The sequence below is a fragment of the Propithecus coquereli genome, unplaced genomic scaffold (genome assembly GCF_000956105.1).
Source record: "Propithecus coquereli isolate 6110/MARCELLA unplaced genomic scaffold, Pcoq_1.0 Scaffold73, whole genome shotgun sequence".
In the NCBI taxonomy this organism is placed as follows: domain Eukaryota; kingdom Metazoa; phylum Chordata; class Mammalia; order Primates; family Indriidae; genus Propithecus; species Propithecus coquereli.
The window spans coordinates 4,310,493-4,333,294 of NW_012153396.1; the positions used below are offsets into that span (position 1 = coordinate 4,310,493).

Consider the following 22,802-nt stretch of genomic DNA (forward strand, 5'->3'; position numbering starts at 1 on the left):
ATATTATACAAATAGAACAAGTTGGTATGATAGTTGCATTCTTTTGGGCTAATACAGGTTTAACCTTAAAATCTGATAATATGGGCCAGTCTCTCCTGTCAACATTGATGTGGAATTTCTAAATAAAAAGGTAGCAGAAAAGCAACAACATACCAAAGAGTTATTCATTGTGATTGTGACGGAATTGGGTTTATTTTAGGAATGCAGGGCTGGTTTAATACAAGAGCAACAAATCCAAAATATACTACATTAGTTAGAAAAGTGAAAAAAACAAACTTGTTATACTCTCATATCAAGAGATGTCAGAAAGGCAGTTGACAAAGTTAAACATCCATTCTTGGTTTTTGAAACAAGCCCAGCACAGTGGCATATTCCTTATAGTCTCAGCTACCCTGGGAGGCTGAGGTGGGAGGATTGCTTGAGGCCAGGAGTTTGAGACCAGCCTGGGCAACATAGTGAGACTCCATCTACAAAAAGAAATAACTGAAACAAACAGATAAACATCTTTTTTTTTTTTTTTTTTGAGACAGAGTCTTTTTCTGTCACCCGGGGTAGAGCGTAGTGGTGCTATCATAGTTCACTGCAACCTCAAACTCCTGGGCTCAAGCCATCCTCCTGCCTCAAGCCTCCTGAGTAGCTGGGACTACAGGTGCACACCATGATGCCTGGCTGATTTGTCTATTTTTAGTAGAGACAGGGTCTTGGTCTTGCTCAGGCTGGTCTCGAACTCCTGAGCTCCAGTGATCCTCCCGCCTCGGCCTCCCAGAGTGCTAGGATTACAGGCGCGAGCCACCCTGCCTGGCCCAGATAAGCATCTTTATAAAAAGCTATATAGTGGACAAAAAAGAAAAAGCGCTGTGCATGAATCATATCCTTAAACTGTCAATCTCACATCTAAAGAAATCCTTGTTTACAAAGCTATCTATGCAAATATGTTATAGCAAATCTATTAATTATAAAATAGTAGAAACAGTTCATATGTCTAGCTAATCAGAGTGAGATATAACATGAGGGACCATTATGAAGTAACGGAGGAAATGGACCACATATAGAAAATGTCAAGTAAAAAAATAGCATATGCATGATAATTCCAGCCATTAGAAGCCATTTTCCTAATAAAAATAGAGTGATAGATGACTGTATATATGATTGATACAGTTGGTGTTTTACACTGAAGGATTTGTTGGTCCTTTGGGGAGTAAGATGTCTAAGCAAATAAAAAGTGATTATTCGGCCTAGCTCTCTGGGAGGCCGAGGCGGGCGGATTGTTTGAGCTCAGGAGTTCGAAACCGCGAGACCCCGTTTCTACTAAAATTAGAAAGAAATTAATTGGACAACTAAAAATGTATAGAAAAAAAATTAGCTGGGCATGGTGGCGCATGTCTATAATCCCAGCTACTCAGGAGGCTGAGGCAGGAGGATCGCTTGAGCCCAGGAGTTTGAGGTTGCTGTGAGCTAGGCTCACGCCACGGCACTCTAGCCCAGGCAACACAGTGAGACTCTGTCTCAAAAAAAAAAAAAAGTGATTATTCTTCCACAGCAAAGCATAAACCAGATTATGATTTAGTAAGTATAAGGAATAATTAAGATGTATATAAGGAAATATATGAAACTATAAGGAAAACAAAAGGAATAGCTATTTTCTTTGCCAATTATATAATCAATAGAAAGGGATACATTCTTTTTTACTGGAGCTGATTTTTCTTGTTAATTTCATGCCTCAAGATTAATGTTTCTCCCTCCTTCCCTCCCTCCCTCATCCACACTGTTTTTAGAGCTTGTGACATGCATTCAAAGGGATTTTGCCCTTTGGAGAGGAATCGTTCTCTGTGGAGGTGGCAGGTCGCATCTTAGAATGCATACAGTTCTTGACGATACTTCTTAGTATTGTTTCACCTGCTATTAGAAGAAGAATTTAAGCCTTCAATACAAAACCTTGTCACAGATTCTTGAGTTGTATGGTTTATTTGTCCCACTGTAATAATGGATCCTTAATCTTGAGTATAGATAATGCACTCATTTTAAAGAAAAAAATCTACTTGGACAACCAGCATTGAACCTATATCTTAAAAATTATGCTATTAAAATGTATCAATATAAAACTAGGTATAAGCTCCTTTTGCATAGAACTCTCATATACAACTATAAACCGAAACAAATTTTCAAATTAATACCAATTTTTAAATGTGTAGATGATACTGTTTGGCTGATCCGAAAGCACCACTTGTCTTGGGGGTGCTGCAGCGTGGGCTCCTCTGCATTCAGCACAGCTGCGCCTGGGTGCCCAGGACGGCCGAGCCCCCGGCCCTTGCTGAGCGCGAGCTACCTTGGATGTTGGTATAGTGTGCTGTGCGGTTATATTTGACCTCCACTGGGTATGACTCAATTATTTCCGTGTTAAGTCCCTTCCCGTTGCCTGCTCTCTAGCTCAGCGCTTCTCTCGCTGTAAGGTGCACGGGACTCACCTGGGATCTTGCTGAAATGCCGCTTCGGCTTCGGTCTGTCTGGGGCGGAGCCTGAGATGCTGCATTTCTGACAAGCTCCGGGTTGACCCAGTAGCAGGGCTTGGCTGTGATGATCCAAGTAGCACAAGTTGGCACCAGGGCAACTAAACACTCAGGCAGGTGCTGGCACTGACATCTGGTGGCAGAACTTGGTTAGAAGACGGTCAGCCAGTTGATCCCAAATGTGTATAAATTAATTTTTGACTATCAAAATTTTGAAAAAACGAAACATTTAGTTAGCAAACTTGCAGAGTCTGAAGGCTCCGTTGCAGACTCCAGTTGAAAGCGTTGCTGGAGAGCGTTGGATGCCAGCGTCACGCCAGCCTGTGAGCAGGAGTCTTTGGGTGCTGCTGCCCCTTTCACAGGGACGGCTGGTGAACGCACCTGCTGTTTGTGCCCCTGGCATCTTAATTACCTTCTTTCGGGTGACAAGCCTCCCCTAAATACTTTGTAATGGTGATTTTAAAAGCAAAACAAAGTAAAACTTCACTTGAGAGTGAGCAAGAGACCAAGTATTAATAACTGTTCAGCACGTGGCACGCGAGGGCGTCTCCCTGGCGCACACTGACCACTCGGTTGTGTTGACGCGGCTGTGCCCTCCCGTGCTGACCAGGATTGCGTAGGATTCCGCTCCAAGGCCAGGTAAGGCATGAGGCATTTAGTACTTTGTGGACAATCGGAAACTTTGAGAAGAGGTTATCTCATACCTTTGTCCAAAGAAAGGTAGGATCCTGTGGTAGAAACTTACCCAGGAAGCCAACTCTGCTTGGTACAGTGAGACCTTCTTCCTCATGTGTCAGTTTATAAACACGAGGCTCTAGTTCCCTTTGGGAATGCTCGGAGTCCATCGTGTGCTGTCCGGGTTTTGTTTGTTTGTTTTTTGGTGATACGCTAGAATAAATTTATGAATATTTCTAAAGTAAAATAAATAGGTGGCTTCCTTACATGGAAAAAGTTGTTATCTGAGAAGACACCTAATTGGTTTTTGAGAAGGGTAAGCCATTTCCTCGTGGGGAGGGCTCTAGTTTGTATCCTGTAGGACTACTTGAAAATGAACTTTTTGGAACCACTGACACACACAAATGAATAAAAGAAATGTTTACTAGATGTTTCTAAAACTTGCCTGCCAGAAAAGCTTAACTCCTATAGAGAGGGCTGTAGGGATGGGCTGTTCTTAAAACTCTTGGAGTTGTAGAATCATAGAATGTTAGAACCGAAAGAACTGCAGGGGTCTTTTAATCTATTGCAATTTTATAAGTGAAATAAAATTAATGTGGTGCAGTGGTTCCTAAGTGCTGAGATACTTTGGCAAAGTCTTTACCAGTTTGAGGCAAAATGAGAAAAATAAAAGCAATTGCAGTGAGTTTTTCATAAAGTTACATGTATTTGTTTTGAAGACCTGTTATTCTGAAATTATATATTTTCTAAATTTGGGGGGTTAAGATGTCTGGTCTCTTATGAAATAATGGTAACAGTAGATAGCTATGTTTTTTAAAGTATGAAGTAAAAATTTGGCAACACTGTGTCTGTCCCCAGTTTTGGGACAGAGGTGCATTTCAGTGGCTCTTAGACTCCAGATGTCTAGGAACCACTGACCTAGTGTGTCTACACTGTAGCCTGATGGAAGTTGGCTAGGTGGGATCCCGAGGGAAGATACCTGACCCTCCCCGGCCTGGGGTCCTGTCCTGAAGGACAGAGGAAACCTTAGCTGAGATGGCTGTGGTCTAGAGCTTTGACTTCCTCTGCTGCTGTCCTTGTCTAATTGGCAGACTCCAGCCACTGTGCCTGTGAGGCCAGGACACACAGTGTTTCCAGACAGGCTTGAAGCAGTGATTCCTAGACTTTGCTGCTTGCTAGAGTCATCTGGAGAGCTTTTAAAAATCCTAATGCTAAGTTGCACCTCAAACTAGTTAAATAAGAATACCTGAAAGTAGGAGCAAGACATCAATATCTGGGGATCTCTGCCCTTGAGTTTGCTAGGCAGAGGTTCTCAGCGTCAGAGTAGTACCGCCCCTTGAACAGCTCCTTCCCGAGAGATAGACAAGGTGTCATTTTCTAGTCTTATTTTAGTAGTAACTATTGCTCTGCAGGTTCTGAGAGTGTATCAGAAAAGAACTGTGAATTGACACCCATTTGCAAGTACACAGAACAGAAAAAGCCCTGTAACGTGTACAATAAACCATCCAGATCAGAACAACTGGAGATGCGTGGAGATGGAGCCATTGTGAGGCTCTGTTGCGGTTTAGCCTTCTTCCTGATTTTCCACACACAGGGTCAGGTTCAGAGATGGTCCTGCAGCCACTCTTGTTATCACCAACTACAAAGGCACTTCAGATAGCGTACACACACATATTATCATCCGACGCAAAATCAAGGATTAGCCTGGGAAGAAACGGGTGCATAACTAGGAAGGTATACACCATCGGCCGCTTGCGTTTTTCTCGCCCTGTGTCTCTGAATGTCGCCTCTCTCTTGGTCCCTTTCCTCTGCTGTCTTTGAGCCAGTCTCTTTGCCATGCCCTCTTCCCTCCTGCCAGCTTTTGGCTCTTGCCCCTTGGTCACCGCCTCTTCTCCCTCCACGATGACTTTTGTCATGCTGAGTTCCAGGTCAGAACAGCCCTCACTTGCCCTGGAGCCGTGTCCCTCCTTGGGCAGGAGGACATCGTGCCACCTGCACTGCCTCCTGCCTGCTCTACCTTCCCTGTGGGGTGGAAAATCCTCCCTCATCGGTCACGTGGCTCTGCACCAACCATCCTTTATCGTGGAACTCTCCTCTCTCCTGGCTTTCTGTGGTGATGCTGCTGTCTGTTTCTGCCTTTGGTCCCATCCTGGTTTCTCTACGTCCTCCTGCACTCAGTCACCGGCTGCAGTTTGGTCATTTTTTTCTTTCTGTTTGCTGTCTCTCTTCCACTCTCAGATCTCCATCTGTAGCTCTGACCTTTCTCCCAACCCTCTTTCTTCCATCTCAGGCTTTTTGAGCTGCTTCAAAGGCCCTGGCCACTGCTGCAGCCCCTTCCCTGCCTCTCCGTCTCCTCGTGGTATCCTGTCCAAAACCCTCGGAGCAAACCTCTGTTGTGGTGACACACTCCTGTGGCTCCCTTACATTTCTTTCTCCTTAATGGTTTCACCAAATTATGTTGGTCCTGTGTCCGTAGCTTCTCTTGTGGCAGCCTCCTTCCAGTCCTGAGGCTCCCGCCCCCGCATGGGTCTGGACTCTTCCTCAGCTGGGCAACCCGCCCCACCCGCCACCACTCAGGGGCTACCTGCCCTGCCTTGTCCCTGCCTCGTCCCCAAGCAAACCAGTGTGCCTGGCTGAACGCTGTCCCCGCCTCCAACCTTCCCTCATGCTGTTCCCTTCTCTTGGATCAACCAAATCCTGCTCATCCTTAGATTTTTCCTTCCTGTATAAAATTTGTCTTTATACAAGAATAGGAAGTAAATTGTTTTCTTTGAACTTCTCATCTTCATGTCCTTTTCCTTGTGCAGATCTCCTGTTTACTGCGGTGTCATTGGTTTTCGTGTGCTCTCCACTCACCCCTGGACTGCAGGCTCCCGGAGGGCAGGGGCTGTCCCCTCACAGGCTCACAGCCTCTCCCGCAGGGTTCCGTCTGCACCTGCACAGGTCCCAGCGCTTACTTGTTTGCAGGTTGATTTTACCTTATTGGTGGAGTTTTAAATTCTTACAGCAAGAGAACGGGCTGGGGACTGGGAAAACCGATATTTCCACTGAGTGACAGAAAACCTAAAAGAGAAACAGCAGACAGACTTCTGCAGAAATGAATTGAGAAAGGGCTTCCCTAATTGAGAATATAGAACAACTTAATAAGGAATGATCAAAATAGTAGAGTGCATCTGTAGGTGGCATACCGTAGCATATTGATTAAGAGCTTTGTTCTTTGACCTCTAAATTTTTCTGGTTCCCACTCTGCCGATTTATATAGAGGAGGATAATTGTGTCTACTTTGTAGAGTTGCGAGCATTAAATGAGTTAATAAAACACTGAAGTGTTAGCACAGCTCCTTTTCAATAAACGGTAGCTTAATTTTTATTTCCCCATCGTAAAAGCCACATCACAGAGACAGCCCCTCACCGGAGAGGCAGTTACAGGGAACGTGAACAAGAGCCTTCTGACCCTTGGCTTGGAAATCTAGAAGCCAAACTCACTTATGAGAGTGTTTCAATAGCCCGGAAATTACATATTGAGCACCGACAGCATGAAAGGATTCTAGTGGACCCCACAGGGGTAAAGGGAGGAATAAGGCACGGTCTGTCCCATAAGAATAGATACAGGTGAAGAAGTTACGGACAAGTTAGAAAAAGAAAAGAAAAGGGAACACCTTAAGGGAAGAGAAGAGAATTTTGTTCTGACAGAAGGAGACTTGCTCAGGGTGCTTTCCCAAGGCAGTAAGGAGAAAGTCCCAGGCTGCCAAGGTGCCTCCGGCGAGACTGGACTACAAGGCATTGGCCTGTGAGGTGTCTGCTCGGCGGATCAGGACACGTGCTGGAGCGACGAGAGTGGGTTCTGTCCCGGGAGCCGGCTTACTCCTCTCTGCCCCACCTCCGGCTCCTGCAGGACAGCGTGGGCACCCGTTGCTGAGCACGTTCTTAGTGTTGGTCTAGTGAGATGGAGCAAGGGCGCCACCTTTTATTACTGGCGGGCCCCAGAGAGTCCAAGAACTAAGGATGCTGGGAGAATATTAAGTTGGGACCCAGAAATGAAACATCACATTTATGCCGTCACCTCTGCCTGTCTAGGCAAATCCAGTCTTCCTATTTCAGATGAAGTAGCCTGGTCCTCTAAGTGCGGGAATTATCTGAGGCTCTCCTTCCTTGGGATTGCTGGGAAAGGAATTTAGACAAACATCGGAGGAAGGACCAGATTTTGTGTAGTGTGCAAGTAGATTCATGCAACGGGACTGAAAATACCTGCCTTTTCTTTCCACAGGGGAAGGTGGAAGTAGAAGCTGGGAAAGAAGGTATGAAGTTCGAAGCGAGTGCCTTCTCGTACTATGGCGTCATGGCCCTGACGGCCTCTCCAGGTGCGTTGCTGCTTCTCAGCCTCTTAGGGAAGGGCCACGGTTTAGGGAGTGATGCCCTTCGCCTGTCCTCTTTCCCTCTGTACCTGCCAGCTGACCTTACTTATTTAGTTCTTGGACTTTTTCCTGAAGTATATCGTATATACAAAAAGACTACACAAATCAGAAGTCTGTACTTCCGTGAACGTTCACAAACCGAGCACACCTGTGTGCACTAGCGCCTAGGCAGCGACAGAGCATCCTGAAGCCCTGTCATACTCACTTTTAGTCACTATCCCCCAAAGTAACCACTTGCTGGACTTCTCAGCATAGACTAGGTTTGCCTAGTTTTTTTTTTTTTTTTTTTGAGAGAGTCTCGCTTTTGTTGCCTGGGCTAGAGTGAGTGCCGTGGCGTCAGCCTAGCTCACAGCAACCTCAAACTCCTGGGCTCAAGTGATCCTCCTGCCTCAGCCTCCCGAGTAGCTGGGACTACCGGCATGCGCCATCACGCCCGGCTAATTTTTTCTATATATTTTTTAGTTGTCCAATTCATTTCTTTCTATTTTTAGTAGAGACGGGATCTCGCTCTTGCTCAGGCTGGTCTCGAACTCCTGAGCTCAAACAATCCGCCTGCCTCGGCCTCCCAGAGCGCTAGGATTACAGGCGTGAGCCACCGCGCCTGGCCGGTTTGCCTAGTTTTAAACCTGTTATAAATGAAAGTACACAGTGTGGATCATGTGGAATCTGGCTTTTTTCACTCAGTGTCATGCTTGTCCCATTTACCTGTATTGCCGTGTGTGATTCTACTCTGTTTCTTATTGCCATGGACATGTTCCATTGTGTGATATACAGTAATGCATTTTTTATTGCTGATGGAAATTGGGGTGGGTTCCTGTTTGGGGCCACTCTGACTCGTGTGGCTGTGAACGTCCTTGTACTTGTCTCTTGGTGAACGTGTGTGTGTTTCCACTGGGTGCAGAATACCTAGCAGTGGATTGCTGGGTCCTGGCTTCTGTGCATCTTCAGCTTTATAGTAGATACTGCCCAGCAGTTTCCAAAGTGGATGTCCCAGTATATACTCCCACCTGTGCTGTGTGAGTTCCAGGTGCTCTATAGCCAACACTTGGTGGTGTTGAGTCTTTTAAATATTAGCTATTTGGGAGGTTTTAATCTGTGGTTTCCTGAGGACGAACGAGATGGTTACTCTGTATTTACTGCCTGCAGCCAACTCTCCTTGCTTTGAGAGCTGGCCAGCTGAGTCAGTCAGCTAAGGGCGGGTATGCCCTGGGATTGACTGAGTTCTCTGAGCACGATATTCCAAGATGCCAGAAAGCCGGGTGTGTTCTAGAAAGACAAGAGCACACGTAGATGCTGGTGTGTTGGCTCACTCCTGGGGACTGGGCTCAAGCGGTCCCTCCGCGATGCCGCTCTTCCGAGTGCGCTGCGCCTCTACCCCGGCCGGAGCAGGTCAGGCAGGTCAGGGGTGCTGGAGCGCCACCTTGTGGCAAAAACACTAAATGATGTGCTGTGCTAGGAAACTTCTTTTAGAAACCTCAAAACTAAAAATAGCCCATCCTAAAAGAAGGCTGTCACTTCTGAAAACCAGTCTTACAGGGGGAGGAGATACCGCCAGACCAGTCTGTTTCTGTGATGCCTCCTGTGCCACCCAACAGTCTAAGGAACCTAAGGATGTTACATTTAGAAAGCTGTGAGATGAGAATTCTCTATTATTTCCAAACCTCCTGTGCCCCAAATGTATCTTCTCACTATCCTGGTGCAGGTTTTTGAGTCTGAGAGACAGGGCAGTTCTTAACTGGGCATGAGAAGACCTGGGGGTGACAAGCCTCAGTTCTGTCACATACGGGTTGTGTGACATTGAGCAAGGCCTTTGGTTTCCTCATTGTGAAAAGACTATCATAATATTACCGCGTGTGATTGTTAGAAGAATAGAATGCAGTGAAACTCACACAAGTGCTTCGTAACTTTGAAAGCGTAAGAGGAAATGTTGGTTTAACAGACGTGCGGCGTAACTGTGACTATTTTTGGTAACCCACCTCCAATTACCCCCCGGTTAGCAGAACTAGATTTATAAGGTGGCTTTGAAAAGAAGGCTAAAAGGGCAAGTTGTACACATTTACTGATAACTACTTCTTGAAACCGAAATATTAGCCCAGTTCATACTGAGTGGTAATGTAAGGACAAGTCGGATTCTAAAAGGGAAGGCCAGGCACCGCGGCTCCCGCCTATAGTCCTGGCACTTTGGGAGGCCGAGGCAGGAGAGTCACTCGAAGCCAAGAGTTTGAGACCAGCCTGAGCAAGAGCAAGACCCCGTTTTTATAAAAAATAAAAAATTAAAAGAAAGGAAAGCGAAGGGCAGCCTTCCGACAGGAAGCCTGGGCACAGCTTGCTCACCGGGTTTGGAACCACTGAAAAAAGAGAATTTCATTAACGGCATCTTATTCATCCCAGAAACTAGTGCATTTTACTTAACTTTACAACTAGGATTCGGGATTTTGTATATTCATTGAGAGGCACAGTTAGTATAGGCATCTTAAGGTAAAGTTTCTATTTATTAGTGTTAGTCATCTGGGGAAAGGCCTGCAGTGATCGGTTCTCCAGACCTGCCCGGAAAGCACGAGTCCTGCCCGACATTGCGTGTTCGCGGCCCCTTTTAGTCAGCTGGAGCCACAGCCCCCGCCGCGTGCGTGTGGTCAAGATGACTTTGGTCTGCCGTTCTCAGGAAACCCGCGTATGCATTCTGTATTTACTTCCCTCTCTTTTGACATTTGAACGCATTCCAAAGCAATTCGAAGTGTCAGGTTAAAGTTATAATGAGACGCAGATGGGGCGCTGTATTGGGGTGCAGGCATCAGCGACTTGGGTCATGCTCTTAGGGCAGTCGATTAATCGAGCTCCCCTTTTGTGTGGCTATTTGTGACTTAAATCCTTAAGAATGGCACGTTTTGTGCTATAAACCCCAATTGGTTATTAATGGCTTAAGAGATTTCTAGGTTAGTAAAAAGCTCATGGGGTAGCATTTCTCCTAATCTCGGCCTCCCTGTGTTCTTCCTGAAAAGCAGCGTGTGTTCTGTTCTGTTTATATAACATCTCATAGGCTTTTGCATTTCTGGAATCGAATGCTCGTATCGGTAGAGCAGGTATCTACTCCTGTCTCTTGATTGCAGAGATCTCCTTTCTTGCCTTTTGATGTGGTCTCACCCTGTTTTTCTCCATTTTTCAGTTCCTTTGTCCCTGTCTCGTACCTTTGTTGTCAGCAGAACAGAGTTGTTAGCAGCAGGTTCTCCAGGTAATTCTGCATGTTTCCTTTTCATAATTCTCCTCGCTGCCTCCCCTGGACCCACGGCCGCCTGGCTGGCCGGGTGTGCTGCTTTTATATGGACATGGCTGTATCCAGTTTTCCTTCAAGTGCTAAAGCCCCAAAGTTCTCTGACTTAACAGCGAGCTCTCCAGGAAAGCATAAGCCACAGCAGGTGCAGAGAGAATGTGGGAGACTGGCAGGGAGTTCTGGAACACGGCGGTGGTGAAACATGGCGAGGGAGAGTGGTTCTGACATGGGTCATTAGCGCTCCCTGCCTTTCCTGCATGCACCGCTGACCTTGAATTTTCAGGTCAGCAAAAGGGGGCTGCTTTTAGTTCTTGCTCTGACTTCAGTAAGTCATGGTGTGTGGAGTTTGCAGAGGCCATCAAGGCCTCCAAACCTGAGGATGCTTCTGTAGAACACATTCGGCCAAAAGTCTGAAAGATGATGCACTTTTCTTGGTAAGCAAGAAAAATACCCCATCCACACAGGCCCACAACGTTCCTGTTTTGGGGTCCTCTTTCCACAGGCACGTGAACAGGTGTGTGGATGTCTGCCATCTGTCAGGCAGGTGGCCCCTATTCTCCCTGTGTCCCTGTCTTTGTTTTGAAGTCAGCACCGTGCACATTCCTAAGTAGCCACTGGTCATGTGCCTGCAGGGCGTTTGGCCTTGCCTGGCTAATATGTCCAGCCACTAAAAAGAAAGGAAAAGCCTTAATCTTTCTTTAATTAAAATTGCTGGGTTTTCCTATTTGGTAACACAACTTTTCTGTATTTATTTTGTTCCATACAGCTTATATTTTTAAATCTGACTGAATCTGACTGAAATTTGAATTTCATAATCCAGTTTTAGCAAAACTCTAAAATGCTGTTATCTGGTGAAGGAAGCAATACTTAAAAAGAAGCTAATGTTTCCACAAATCTTTGCTCTTAAAAAGCTTGGGATGTTTGGGGTACAATTTGATTCATGGAGCTATTTGAATCAAGCTAGCAGCAGAATTCACATATATGTGTATATGTGTGTATACACATGTATCCATACATATATGCATATGTATGTATGTTGTACTTTTTCATCCCATTTTATTTGCTTGCATCTGCTACCTCTTCAAAGTGTCACGGATGAAAAATTACCTACGGGATATAATGTACACTGGGTACAAAAACCCAGATTTCGCCACTATATGATATATATATGTCATGTAATCCAACTTGTACTTCCTAGTTTGATTAAAATTTTAAAAAGAAAAAAGTCACAGATGCTAAAGTAGAATGATTTGGATGAAGCCCACAGAAATGTCATTTGCATTTTACTTTTTCTATAAAACTTAGAGATTTCCTAGCTCTGCCTGCTTTGTCTGATCCAATAATAGAAAAGTGCATTTCCTAGGTCCAGGCCTTCAGAGCTGGCATTGCAGTAATATGATAGCTAATAAACGGGGCTTGAACTACACCAGTGATTTCCAGCTTTTTCCAGAACGGGCTTGGTGGCTCCCAGGGAGGAGGCTGGGACTATTTCTTTATTGGATCTTCTAGCCTCCTGCCAAAGGGAAAGACTTCCTAGCTAGGATGGATAAAATAAGCCTGGACAGAAGGCAGAAAGAACAATTCTGAGAAGGCAGAAGAAGGGTCAAAATGGAAATTTTCCCCATAATCATTGTCATCAAGCTTTGGTGCATAAATTTGGCAACAAAGTGTATGACCTGGCTTGGGGCTTGACTGTCACAGTCTCTGTTCCACTCGGGACGGCTCCTCATCCCTCTGATTGTAGGTTGGTGTTTGATTACAAGGGCTGTCCCCGAATTGCTGGGCATGTGTGTGATATGGGGTATGAGGACCATGCTTCTTTTCTAAAATTGAAACATCCCTGGCCCCTGAGGGCTTTAGATAAAGGACATTGACCTCTATTATTATTATCTCAATTATTATTAAGATTGAGTTTGAGGCTGGGTGTGGTGACTCAAGCCTGTAATCCCAGCACTTTGGGAGGCTGAGGCAGGAGGATTGATCCCTCGAGCCCAGGAGTCTGAGGTTGCAGTGAGCTATGAGGACACTACTGCGCTCCAGCTCGGGAACAGAGCAAGACCCTGTCTCAAAAAAAAAAAAAAAAAAAAAAAAAAGATTGAGTTTGAGGTTCTGGTATGAAGTGAGCTCTGGGTTGTGTAGTTCCCTGATCACACTGGGTGCCTGTTGAGCTACTATACAGGATCCTGGGAAACAGGCTACGGCCCCTGGCAAGAAAGGGCTCATCACAAAACCAGAGATCATGGGTGAGAGGAAGCCGCCTGTGAGTCCGGATACTTTGGGAGACCAGAGAAATTGCCGCAAAGTCGTCCTCGGAAGAACGGGAGACTCGGGTGCTACGTGAGCCTCAGATGTGCACGTGCCCGCTTTAACACACAGACATAAACACCGTTTCAAAGGCATCTGTGAAAATGGTGATAAGATTGTGGCTGAAGCCCAGGGATGCAGTGGGATCCCTCGTTTCAAAGAACTGACCCACCCGTCACCTGGGTGAAGTTACCGCAGTGCGGAAAGGCTGGCGCAGGAGCGGGAGCTTGGTGGCAGGTCCGGGAGGAAGCTCACGTGAAAGAACGTGAAGTGTGAACGCGGCTCGCTCACTGGCACGAACTGGGTGTCGGAGGCTATGCCGAGCCTTTATACATGATGTGTTTCTACCCCCGTCAGCGCTCAGGTGTGTACCATTGTCCACATTTTACAGACGAGGAGTCGGAAGCTTAGCACAGTTGGGTCATGTGTTCCAAGTTCCATTCTGTTAAATATAAAACAGCTGATAAATTATTAATTTGCCTTATTCTCTCAGAAGATGCGTGGAAGTGAGAGGAACTACTCTGAATTTAATTTTGACTAACAACGGAAGATTAGTTCATGACGTGACAATTGTAAGGAAGGTTGTGACACAAAAATGTTAGGAGAAAGTAAACTCATCGTCTAAGGTTCCTGGAGTACTTATGTTTTGTTCCGTGTCCTACTTTAAGAAGGACATTTACCGGGCAATGGCGGGAGGCCTGGACATGCGGGCAGAGCCTCTACCCTCCCTGACCTGGGTGCTGTGACCAGAATAGGGGGCAGGGAGGAATCCCCAGCCCGGCACCTGGACCTCGCACGGAGCCAGAGGAGCACCCGTGTCACCACGTATTTAGAGAAGCCAAGGGCTCTGCTACCTTTGTTCATGGTTCTAATTGCCTCAGTTCTGATCCGGTCAATCAAATGACAATGAAGCCATGAGACTAAGGAAATCCTTTGTGGCTGGATCCCGTTAAGAATGAGCTGGGGCTAAGCATGAAGGTTCATGGAGAAAGCAGCTCTAGAGAAAAGGATCACTGACAGATCTATTAATAGTTTGAGGCACTAAGAAAGATAAGACATCAGTTCGAAAAGAGCCCCAAAATTCTGCTAAAGTTGAAGAAAGAAGAAACATCAAATTTATGGTGAAGCTCGGGTGGAAGAATGGTGAAGTCATTGAAGTTTATGAGGACAGTGTCTCCAGAGAAACCAGTTTATGAATGGATGACTCATTTTAAGAAGGGCGAGGTAATGTTGAAGATGAAGGCCACAGCAGATCAACCACATCAATTTTCAAGGAAAAAGTTAATCTTGTTCATGCCCTAACTGAAGAGGACCAACGATTGAACAGTGCGAACACTAGCCAGCACTGTAGACATCTCAGTGGGTTCAGCTTACACAATTCTGACTGAAAAATTGAAGTTGAGCATACTTTCCCTCAATGGGTGCCAAACCGTTGCACGCAGATCAGCTACCAATGAGCAGAGCTTTCAATGGGAATGTTACACGCGTGGGGATCCTGAAGCATTTCTTTAAAGAACTGAAATGAGATGAAACATGGCTTTGCCAGTACAGTTCTGAAGACAAAGCACAATCAGAGCAATGGCTACCAAGAGGTGGAAGTGGTCCAGTCAGAGCAAAAGTGGGCCAGTCAAGAGCCAAGGTCATGGCAGCAGTTTTTGGGATGCTCAAGGCATTTTGCTGTTGACTTTCTGGAGGACCAAAGAACAGTAACATCTGCTTATCATGAGAATGTTTTGAGAAAATGAGCCAAAGCTTTAGCAGAAAAACACCCAGGAAAGCTTCACCAGAGAGCCCTTCTACACCAGTTCTCCTGCTCATTCCTCTCATCAAACAAGGGCAATTTTGTGAGTTTCAATGGGAAATCATTAGATCTACCTTACAGTCCTGATTTCATTCCATCTGACTTCTTTTTGTTTCCTAATCTTAAAAAGATCTTTAGACCAGCCTGGGCAACATAGCAAGACCCCGTCTCAAAAAAAAAAAAAACACCATTAAAAATTAGCTGAGCGTGGTGGCACACAGCTGTAGTCCCAGCTTCTCAGGAGGCTGAGGCAGGAGAGGATACCACTTGAGCCCAGGAGTTCAAGACCAACCTGGGCAACATAGCTGTGAGCTGTGATCAGGCCACTGTACTTCAGTCCAGGCAACAGAGTAAGACCCTGTCTCTTAAAAAAACAACAAAACTTTAAAGGGCACCCATTTTTCTTCATTTAATAACGTAAGAAAGACTCCATTGACATGGGTAAATTGCCAGGACCCTCAGTTGTTTACGGTTGGACTAAATGGCTGGTATCTTCACTCAGAGAAGTGTCTTCATAGAGCTTATATTGAGAAATAAAGTTTCTATGTTTTAAAGCAACATTTACCAAATGTAGTGTAAGACAATGATGGAGTGAGGGTTAGTGGAGGTGAGGAACAGCCGAGGTGTTTAGCCTGGAGCAGAAGAGACTTAGGGAGAACATAACTCTCTTCAGATTCTTAAGGACTCTTTCAAATTTCTAGTAGCAGAGGCGTGGAAGTTACTCAGTGGAGCAGAAGTGAGACTGTCATTTGAAGTTAGGGGGGCAGACTTTGGGCGCGGTGACGGGCGTTCCCGTAGCTGACGGTCAGGACCAGCCGAGGGCCGGCTCTTCTGTGCGAGCCTCTGTCAGGGACATGTTGACCAGGTGGTCCCCTCCTATTCTGTGACATTATCTACTTCAGAACTTGTCCAACATGGGTGCCCAGTTAATCTCTGTGCGATAGAGCCAGTTATAAAAGCACAAACTGGAAGCAGCTTTGGCAAGGAGGTGGGTTTTCTTTCTTTCTTTCTTTCTTTTTTTTTTAATTTAAAAAAAAACAAACAAACCAAAAAACGCCCGCCTCAGCCTCCCGAGTAGCTGGGACTACAGGCACGCACCACCATGCCCGGCTAATTTTTTCTATTTTTAGTTGTTTGGCCAATTTCTTTCTATTTTTAGTGGAGACGGGGTCTCACTCTTGCTCAGGCTGGTCTCGAACTCCTGAGCTCAAACGATCTGCCCGCCTCGGCCTCCCAGAGCGCTAGGATTACATGCGTGGGCCACCGCGCCCGGCCGCGGTGGGTTTTATTTCTAATGAAGTTCGTATCAGAAGCTGCAATCAGCTTCCCTGTAGACGCGCCTCGATTTCCTTTCTCCTTGCTTTAACACGAGAGTGCTGTGAAGAGCTCACTGAAGAAACCCGCAGTCAGACGTTTCGAGGGTTTGGTGTCTTCTAGTGTTCTTGACTTCCTGACATATCCTCAGGCTGATGGGGGGAAGGTCTTATTGGGGTCAGATATAAAAGTGACAGGTTTGGCTGGGGCGTCCAGTATGAGCAGACAGAAACGTGCTGATCCCTTTAAAACACAGACCGGTGCACGAACGGGCCCGAGAGTCCTTTGCGTTTGCTTCTGGCACGGTGACAAAGGGCCGCCACCACATAGCCCACGTTTGGGGTCAGGTGGCTTCCGTGCTTGCCCTTGGCGCAGCCTCGTTGCATTTCACAGCACCCAGTTTCCTCGCGAGGTGCGCAGCCGCAGGGTCTTGGCTGTCAGACGCTCGGGAGGATGGTACCTGTCACTCCAGCCGGCGCGAGCCGATGGGGCTTGTCGGTAGTTGTGATTTTTATCTGCAACGTAAGGAACTGGTCTTATTGGCTATGTCTACTTCACGTAAACAGTTTTTTCTCCTTTTCCAGGTGAAAATAAGTCACCTCCTCGCCCATGTGGCTTGAATCACTCAGACTCTCTCAGTCGAAGTGACCGGATTGACGCAGTGACGCCAACACTGGGGAGCAGCAACAACCAGCTCAATTCTTCGTTCCTTCAAGTCTATATCCCTGACTACTCGGTGCGAGCCCTCTCGGACCTTCAGTTTGTTAAGGTGAGAGAGGAGAGGGTGGCCTGGCCGGACCCCACAGCTTCATGTCACCTGCCACAGCAGGTTGTTTGGCTCCCCGGCCCCTCCACGAGCACTCCCTCTGTCACCTTGGGACGCCCTGCTTCAATTCCCAGCCACGAGTCCCGCCTCCATCTGTCGTGCCTGAGACTCAGGCTGGGGAGAACATTCATCTCCCTGGTTCTGTGAAATGAGTTCTTTCCGCGAGTGGGAGCTGGAGATGGGGAGAAACAGTAGACTGTTTTCAGAGAGCTTTCATGAGCTCGTGACCCTAGTGACTCCCTGGGTCGGCCCTGGGGAGGGCTGAGGTCAGGACACTCAGAAGAGTCACTGAGGATGGCTCCACCTCCTCTTGTCTTCTGTCCTGGAGTTGGGGTTCTTCTCTTAGTCTGGAATAAAGATGACTTTAGGAGAACAAGCCAGCTTTCGCTGATGGAAGCCAATCTCTACTTTCTAGTCTCTCTGAAATTTGGGGACAAAATTTGGAAGTGAGTTACATCAGTAAGAACTGACTTGTTCACCACAGTCAACTTGAACTCTAAAAAGTATGTCAGGCTGGTGTGGTGGCTCACACCTGTAATCCCGGCACTTTGGGAGGCCGAGGAGGGAGGATCACTTGAGCTCAGGAGTTCAAGACCAGCCTGGGCAATACAGCAAGACCCTGTGTCTAAAAAAAATAAAAGAAAAATGAAAAAAGAAACATTAGCCAGGCGTGGTGTTGTGGCCTGTGGTCCCAGCTACTCGGGAGGCTGAGGCAGGAGGACGCTTGAGCCCAGGAGTTTGAGGTGACAGTGAGCTATGATAATGACACTGTACTCCAGTCTGGGGAACAGAGGGAGACCCCTCCTTAAATATATATATATATATATTTATATTCATATACATACAAATAAATGACAAAAAGTGGCTCACTTTGCACTCAAGGATGATTTTCTCCTAGAGAAACAGCTACGGGCCTTTGGCGGGATTTGATGTGTAATATGATGTCGAGTCAAGAGAACCTAAAAGTAAGCGTTACCTTGGTTTGTTTTCTGTGCCACCTTCTGGCCCCAGATCTCAAGACAGCAATACCAAAATGCCTTGATGGCATCCCGGATGGACAAAACCCCTCAGTCTTCAGACAGTGAAAACACTAAAATCGAATTGACTCTTACGGAGCTGCACGACGGGTTGCCGGACGAGACGGCCAACCTGCTCAATGAACAGAACTGTGTGACACACAGTAAGGCCAACCACAGCCTGCACAGCGAAGGCGCCATCTAGGGGCGCCACGCCGCCTGCCCCTTCAGCCCCGAGGCCCCTGGGCCCTGTGCGACCGTGACTTCCGTCGGTGTGAGCTTGTACGCCATGCTGCACCCCGCAACGTCCTGAGACCAAAGACTTTGTCCCCTTCCCGACACCGCAGAGGAGGACGGTGAGGGGAGGAACGGAAAGCAGAGACGTGAAGCTGACAGCTGGGCATGGCGTCCAAGGTTTTGGAGACGAGTTTCTTCCGCCCAAATAGAATCATGTTTATTTTTTCAGCCGTACCTTTTATCATTATTCACTCTCCTCCCTCGATTTGCATGAAGTTGAAAATTGTTGCGATTTATTTTTTCAAGAGACCATGTTTTTTAAAAGTGTCTTTTGCAGAGTTTTAGGTTGTTCTGTCTGAACTCTGCTGTGATCCCATGATGTGACCCTAACAGGATGGACGTGCTCCTCGAATGGCCTTCCTTGGCCCTCCAGGGAGGGGCACCCTTCTTCTGTGCCCCAGTGGGTGTCACTGTCGAACCTGATGGATGAATGAAGAAAACCACGTTACTGCAGAACCTGCCAAGTCTGTCGTCACTGTGGGGTGTGGCCTGCAGGGGGACCTGCGGGTCGGTCGCCTCTCTGAGCACTCACTGTTGTTTTGAGAACTTAATGTTTAACTGTGCCCCTTGCCCTCAGGAAGGTTTAACATTTGCTTGGGAATGTGAGTTTGCTCCCACCCTAAGGAATTTCTATCACCAGAATGAATGTTAATGAATTGTGAACTCGCGGTTTATCGTTGGCAAGAGGCAAGTTGCCTTCATCCCTGCATCCCCCGCCCAGCGCCCAGGCGTGCAGAGCGTGTCACCCCGCTCCCTGCTCCTTGCTCTTGCTAACCCAAGATGCTGCTACACAGATGCCAAATGGAAATCTTCCACAGGGCTTTTCAGTAAACACGCGATGTGGAGTTCAGGCTCCTCCTTCCCACTGGGACGGATGTAATTATCAGAGAAGGGGTCGGACCTGCCGGCTGCCCTCTGTCCTCTGTGCTGAGAAGGCATTTCTAGACCCGCGTTTTTTAAGGAGGGAACTTTGGGGATTGCCAGCCCCTGCCGCTCCTTCCAGGGAGCCAACTGTCCCTCTTCCCCTCTGTCCCTGGGCCCATGGGGCCCAGTGGTGGCTGTGTCCCCTGCCAGAGGGCCTCTGTGCCTCCCGCCTCAGATGCGGCCCATGCCAGAGAGGCTGCCTGTACAGCCAGGGTCAGTTTGGCCCCAAACAGGGATTCAGAAACCAAATGTGTGTTGTGGCCATTTTGTGTGCGTCTTCGTCTTATTTTAATACCAAATTCATCATGTGTAGTGAAGTTAACGTCAGGAGGTATTGGAGTGACTGAATTCTTAACTAGCGTATCTGTGTTTTGTTAGCCCGAGGGATGTGTGCGTTTTGTTGGCGGTGTTCACACACTGAAATGAACTCACTGAGCACGTGTCCGTGTAGGATTCTCGGTACCTGCCGCGTCCAGCCCGCGGCAAGGAGCCCGTGCTGCGCTTGGACTCCCTGCGGGAAGGGGACCCCGGGGCTAAGCAGCAGGGGTCTCCTCCCTCCTCCAGGTAGGAAGTCTCTTCGCCCCAGGGTGGCTCTGTGGGGCAGGGAGCTTGGCTGGGGACAGGTGGCGACATGCGGGGCCGGCCTCCCGGGGAGCAGCGTGGCGGCTCTGGTGTCGCATGCACGCTTGGCTCAGTATTTCTTCTGGGACGTCGGTCCTGGAGTGTCTTCCTCAGAAGGTGCCACGTCCCTTCGTGCAGGAAGCACTGGTCTCACTTGGTAGCTCACGGGCAGTGCCCCCTCGGGGGGCCGAGCGGCTCACTGTTGGCACCCAACCTGCCCCCCTGGGATGATGGGGACCCCACACTGAATATCTCCTTTTGCAAACAGAGCCACCTGAATTAAAAAGTCCATTTCCTAAGCTGCACCTAGCTGAGCACAGCGCCAGTGCGATGAGCGTGTAGAAATGAGAATTCCTGTAACAGCGACACCTGAGCCTTGTTGGCGGACGTTTCTCCCCCAACCAGACTGCCACCCTCGGGCCTGCCGAGAGCCCCGTGCCCTGGCCTTCAGGAGCTCCGCCCTGTCGCCCTGTCCTGGCCCGGGTCTGCTCGCCACGCGGTCCGTCTCGGGGACACCTCGCTCCTGGAAGGAGCCTCTGGAGTCGGGGCGAAGCACTGGGGCTCTTTTTCAGGGCTCCGCTGTCCGTTTCTAAATCCTAAGGAACCGTGAGTCTGGGGGGTGGACAGAGGACACCAGCTCCCTCCCTGACTCCAGGGAGAGGCAGACGTCTTACGCTGTCTGACCCGCTCACTGGCGAGGCTTCTTGCAGAGTATCTCGGAGCTGGTGGTGTGGCTCCTCAGTGGGGCTCCTAGAGGATGACATTTTAGCCTGCCAAGTTGGTGTTCGTTTTCTGTTAACTACTCTTTACCTCTGATTACTCACACCATTTTATAACAACAGGGAATCCAAAATAATTCCTGCCAGGCCCCCAAAGCGATGAAAGCTAACGCTGCTTTGGGGGGGGGGCTTAAGACCCTTCAAACGACCTTCAAATGACACTCAAGCCTGAGCGACCAGATTCCTTTTTAGGCCCCACGTTCCCTCTGGAAACTGACCTTAGGCCGCTGAAGGAGAAATGCTGGCTCCTTGCCCCTCTGGGCCAGCAGGAAAGTTACCTTGGCTTGGAAGGCCTATGCCGTTCATCTCTGCAAAGCCAGTGGGGGTCAGCCAGAGAAAGGCCATCAGGTGGTTGATATCTCGATGTCAGCGGCTGCTCCTTAGCACCTGCAGCTGCTTGTCCTCTCCACGGCTGGTGTCTTTTCAGGCACGGTAAGGAGTGGGTTGGGTGGACCAGACACAGGCCCCTGAGTTCTGGATCCTGGTGGGGCCCCGTCGCAGCTGGGGCCCCCATCTTCTGCAGGGGCCTCTGTGGGTGGGACGGGGCCCCACCTGCTCCTGAGCAGCCACTGGTACCCCCAGGCCACATGGAACTGGGTTTCTAGCATCCAGATGTTCCTAGGACACTGTCTTTGTAAATGAGGGGGCTTTTTTCCTACCGTCTTAGAGGTTCCCTCCCTTCATTGCTTGTTCAGTATTCATCAGGCAAATCCAAAATCACATACCTAAACTCTGGGGAAAACACAATCTTAAGATTCGTATGCAAATATTGGGGTGCTAATCAGCTAGCTTAAACTTTGGTTCTTAAATAATTTGAATTTGAAAGGGCACCACATTTAACTCTGTTCTTCCTTTCTCCTCACCTGCCCTGCAGAGTTCAGTGCCCAAGGAACGTGGTTGGCTTCCCCAAGCTCAAGGGAGTAGGGCATCTTACCATCTTCTAATATTATTTCAAGGAACTTTGTGCAAACTTTGAATGCAGACCTTCACGCTAATATGGAACGTTAACTGTGAATACATTTACCTGTGCTGTCCTCAGTACTGTACAACTAAAGGACCAGCTTTTCCAAGTCTAGGAAAATAGTGGTAGATACAAATAGAAATGCATTTTCCCTAGGAAATGGAGAAATAGGAATTTGAGCTAGGCTGGGACCATGAACTTCTGCCCTCAAATTTTCTTTAGGTTGAGGAGCAGACCTCAGTAGGCTTTGGCTGACTAAGACTGTGTCCTGGCTGGTAAAAACACAACCACCTCTGTCATCATCTGAAGGCCAGCCAGGGATCTGTGGCCATCCTCGCCTTGCCTGGGCCCAGGAAGGTTAAGTCCCCTGGGTGACCGAGGTTACCCCAGTGTTCTCCAGGGGTAACCCCAGGCAGGTGACTCACCTGGGCTGGCATAGGAACGTGCTCACCTTGTTCCCTGGGGCTCCAAGCAAGAGCAGGCGAGGGAGGGCTGGCTTTGCACATTGTATTGTGTTACCCAAGATCCCCAGCGGTGTGGGTAGCGGGAACAACTCCCCTCTCAGCTTTTGATCCCAGAGATGAGCTTTTCTTGCCAAGGGTTGAGGAGAAACACAAAACTGAGCTGGCAGGTTAGGGTCTGGGAGGCTCCCAAGGTGCCTAGTGCTCACTTTATTACTAAGGAAACAGGCTCTTGTCCTGGGCCACGTTTGGTTTCATTCTGGGCTCTGGGCTTGGGGTGCTTTTGTCCAGCAAAGCGTCTGGGCGAGTTGTAGTTTAGCCCGGAATTGGAAGGGATTTAGAGAGTTGAATACGAAAGTGATTTGAGGATTCAGAAACTTTTCTGATTATAAACTTAATGAGCAACCTACTCAGTGGATTTTTACACCTCAGGGCAATTTGCAAATCTTTTTCATATTTGTGTTCGAGTGGGCTGAGAGGAGTTCAGAGACTTCTAAGTCTGGGTTCATTTGCCTCCATTTGAGGGGTCAGTGGTCCACCAAGGCAGAGCTTGCTGACAATACTGTCCCTCAAGGCTGTGACAAGTGGGCCTTCTTTCTCGAGCATTTGCAAGCTTTCTGCCTGCAGTCAATGC

The 22,802-nt window shown here is 47.9% G+C and overlaps 1 protein-coding gene across 2 annotated transcripts in view; it reads left to right on the forward strand.

The window, feature by feature from the left end:
* The window catches only part of CNNM2 (cyclin and CBS domain divalent metal cation transport mediator 2), a 189,796-nt gene extending 170,095 nt beyond the window's left edge, over window positions 1-19,701 (forward strand). Inside the window, exons 5-8 of one of the 2 annotated variants that reach the window (XM_012661650.1) lie at window positions 7,449-7,542; window positions 10,760-10,825; window positions 16,868-17,052; window positions 18,121-19,701. In XM_012661650.1, the coding sequence (XP_012517104.1) occupies window positions 7,449-7,542; window positions 10,760-10,825; window positions 16,868-17,052; window positions 18,121-18,330 (555 nt within the window). In that variant the 3' untranslated portion in view covers window positions 18,331-19,701. The remainder of the gene's footprint in view (window positions 1-7,448; window positions 7,543-10,759; window positions 10,826-16,867; window positions 17,053-18,120) is intronic. The other variant, XM_012661651.1, reaches the window with a different exon arrangement.
* The last annotated feature ends 3,101 nt before the right edge of the window (window positions 19,702-22,802 follow it).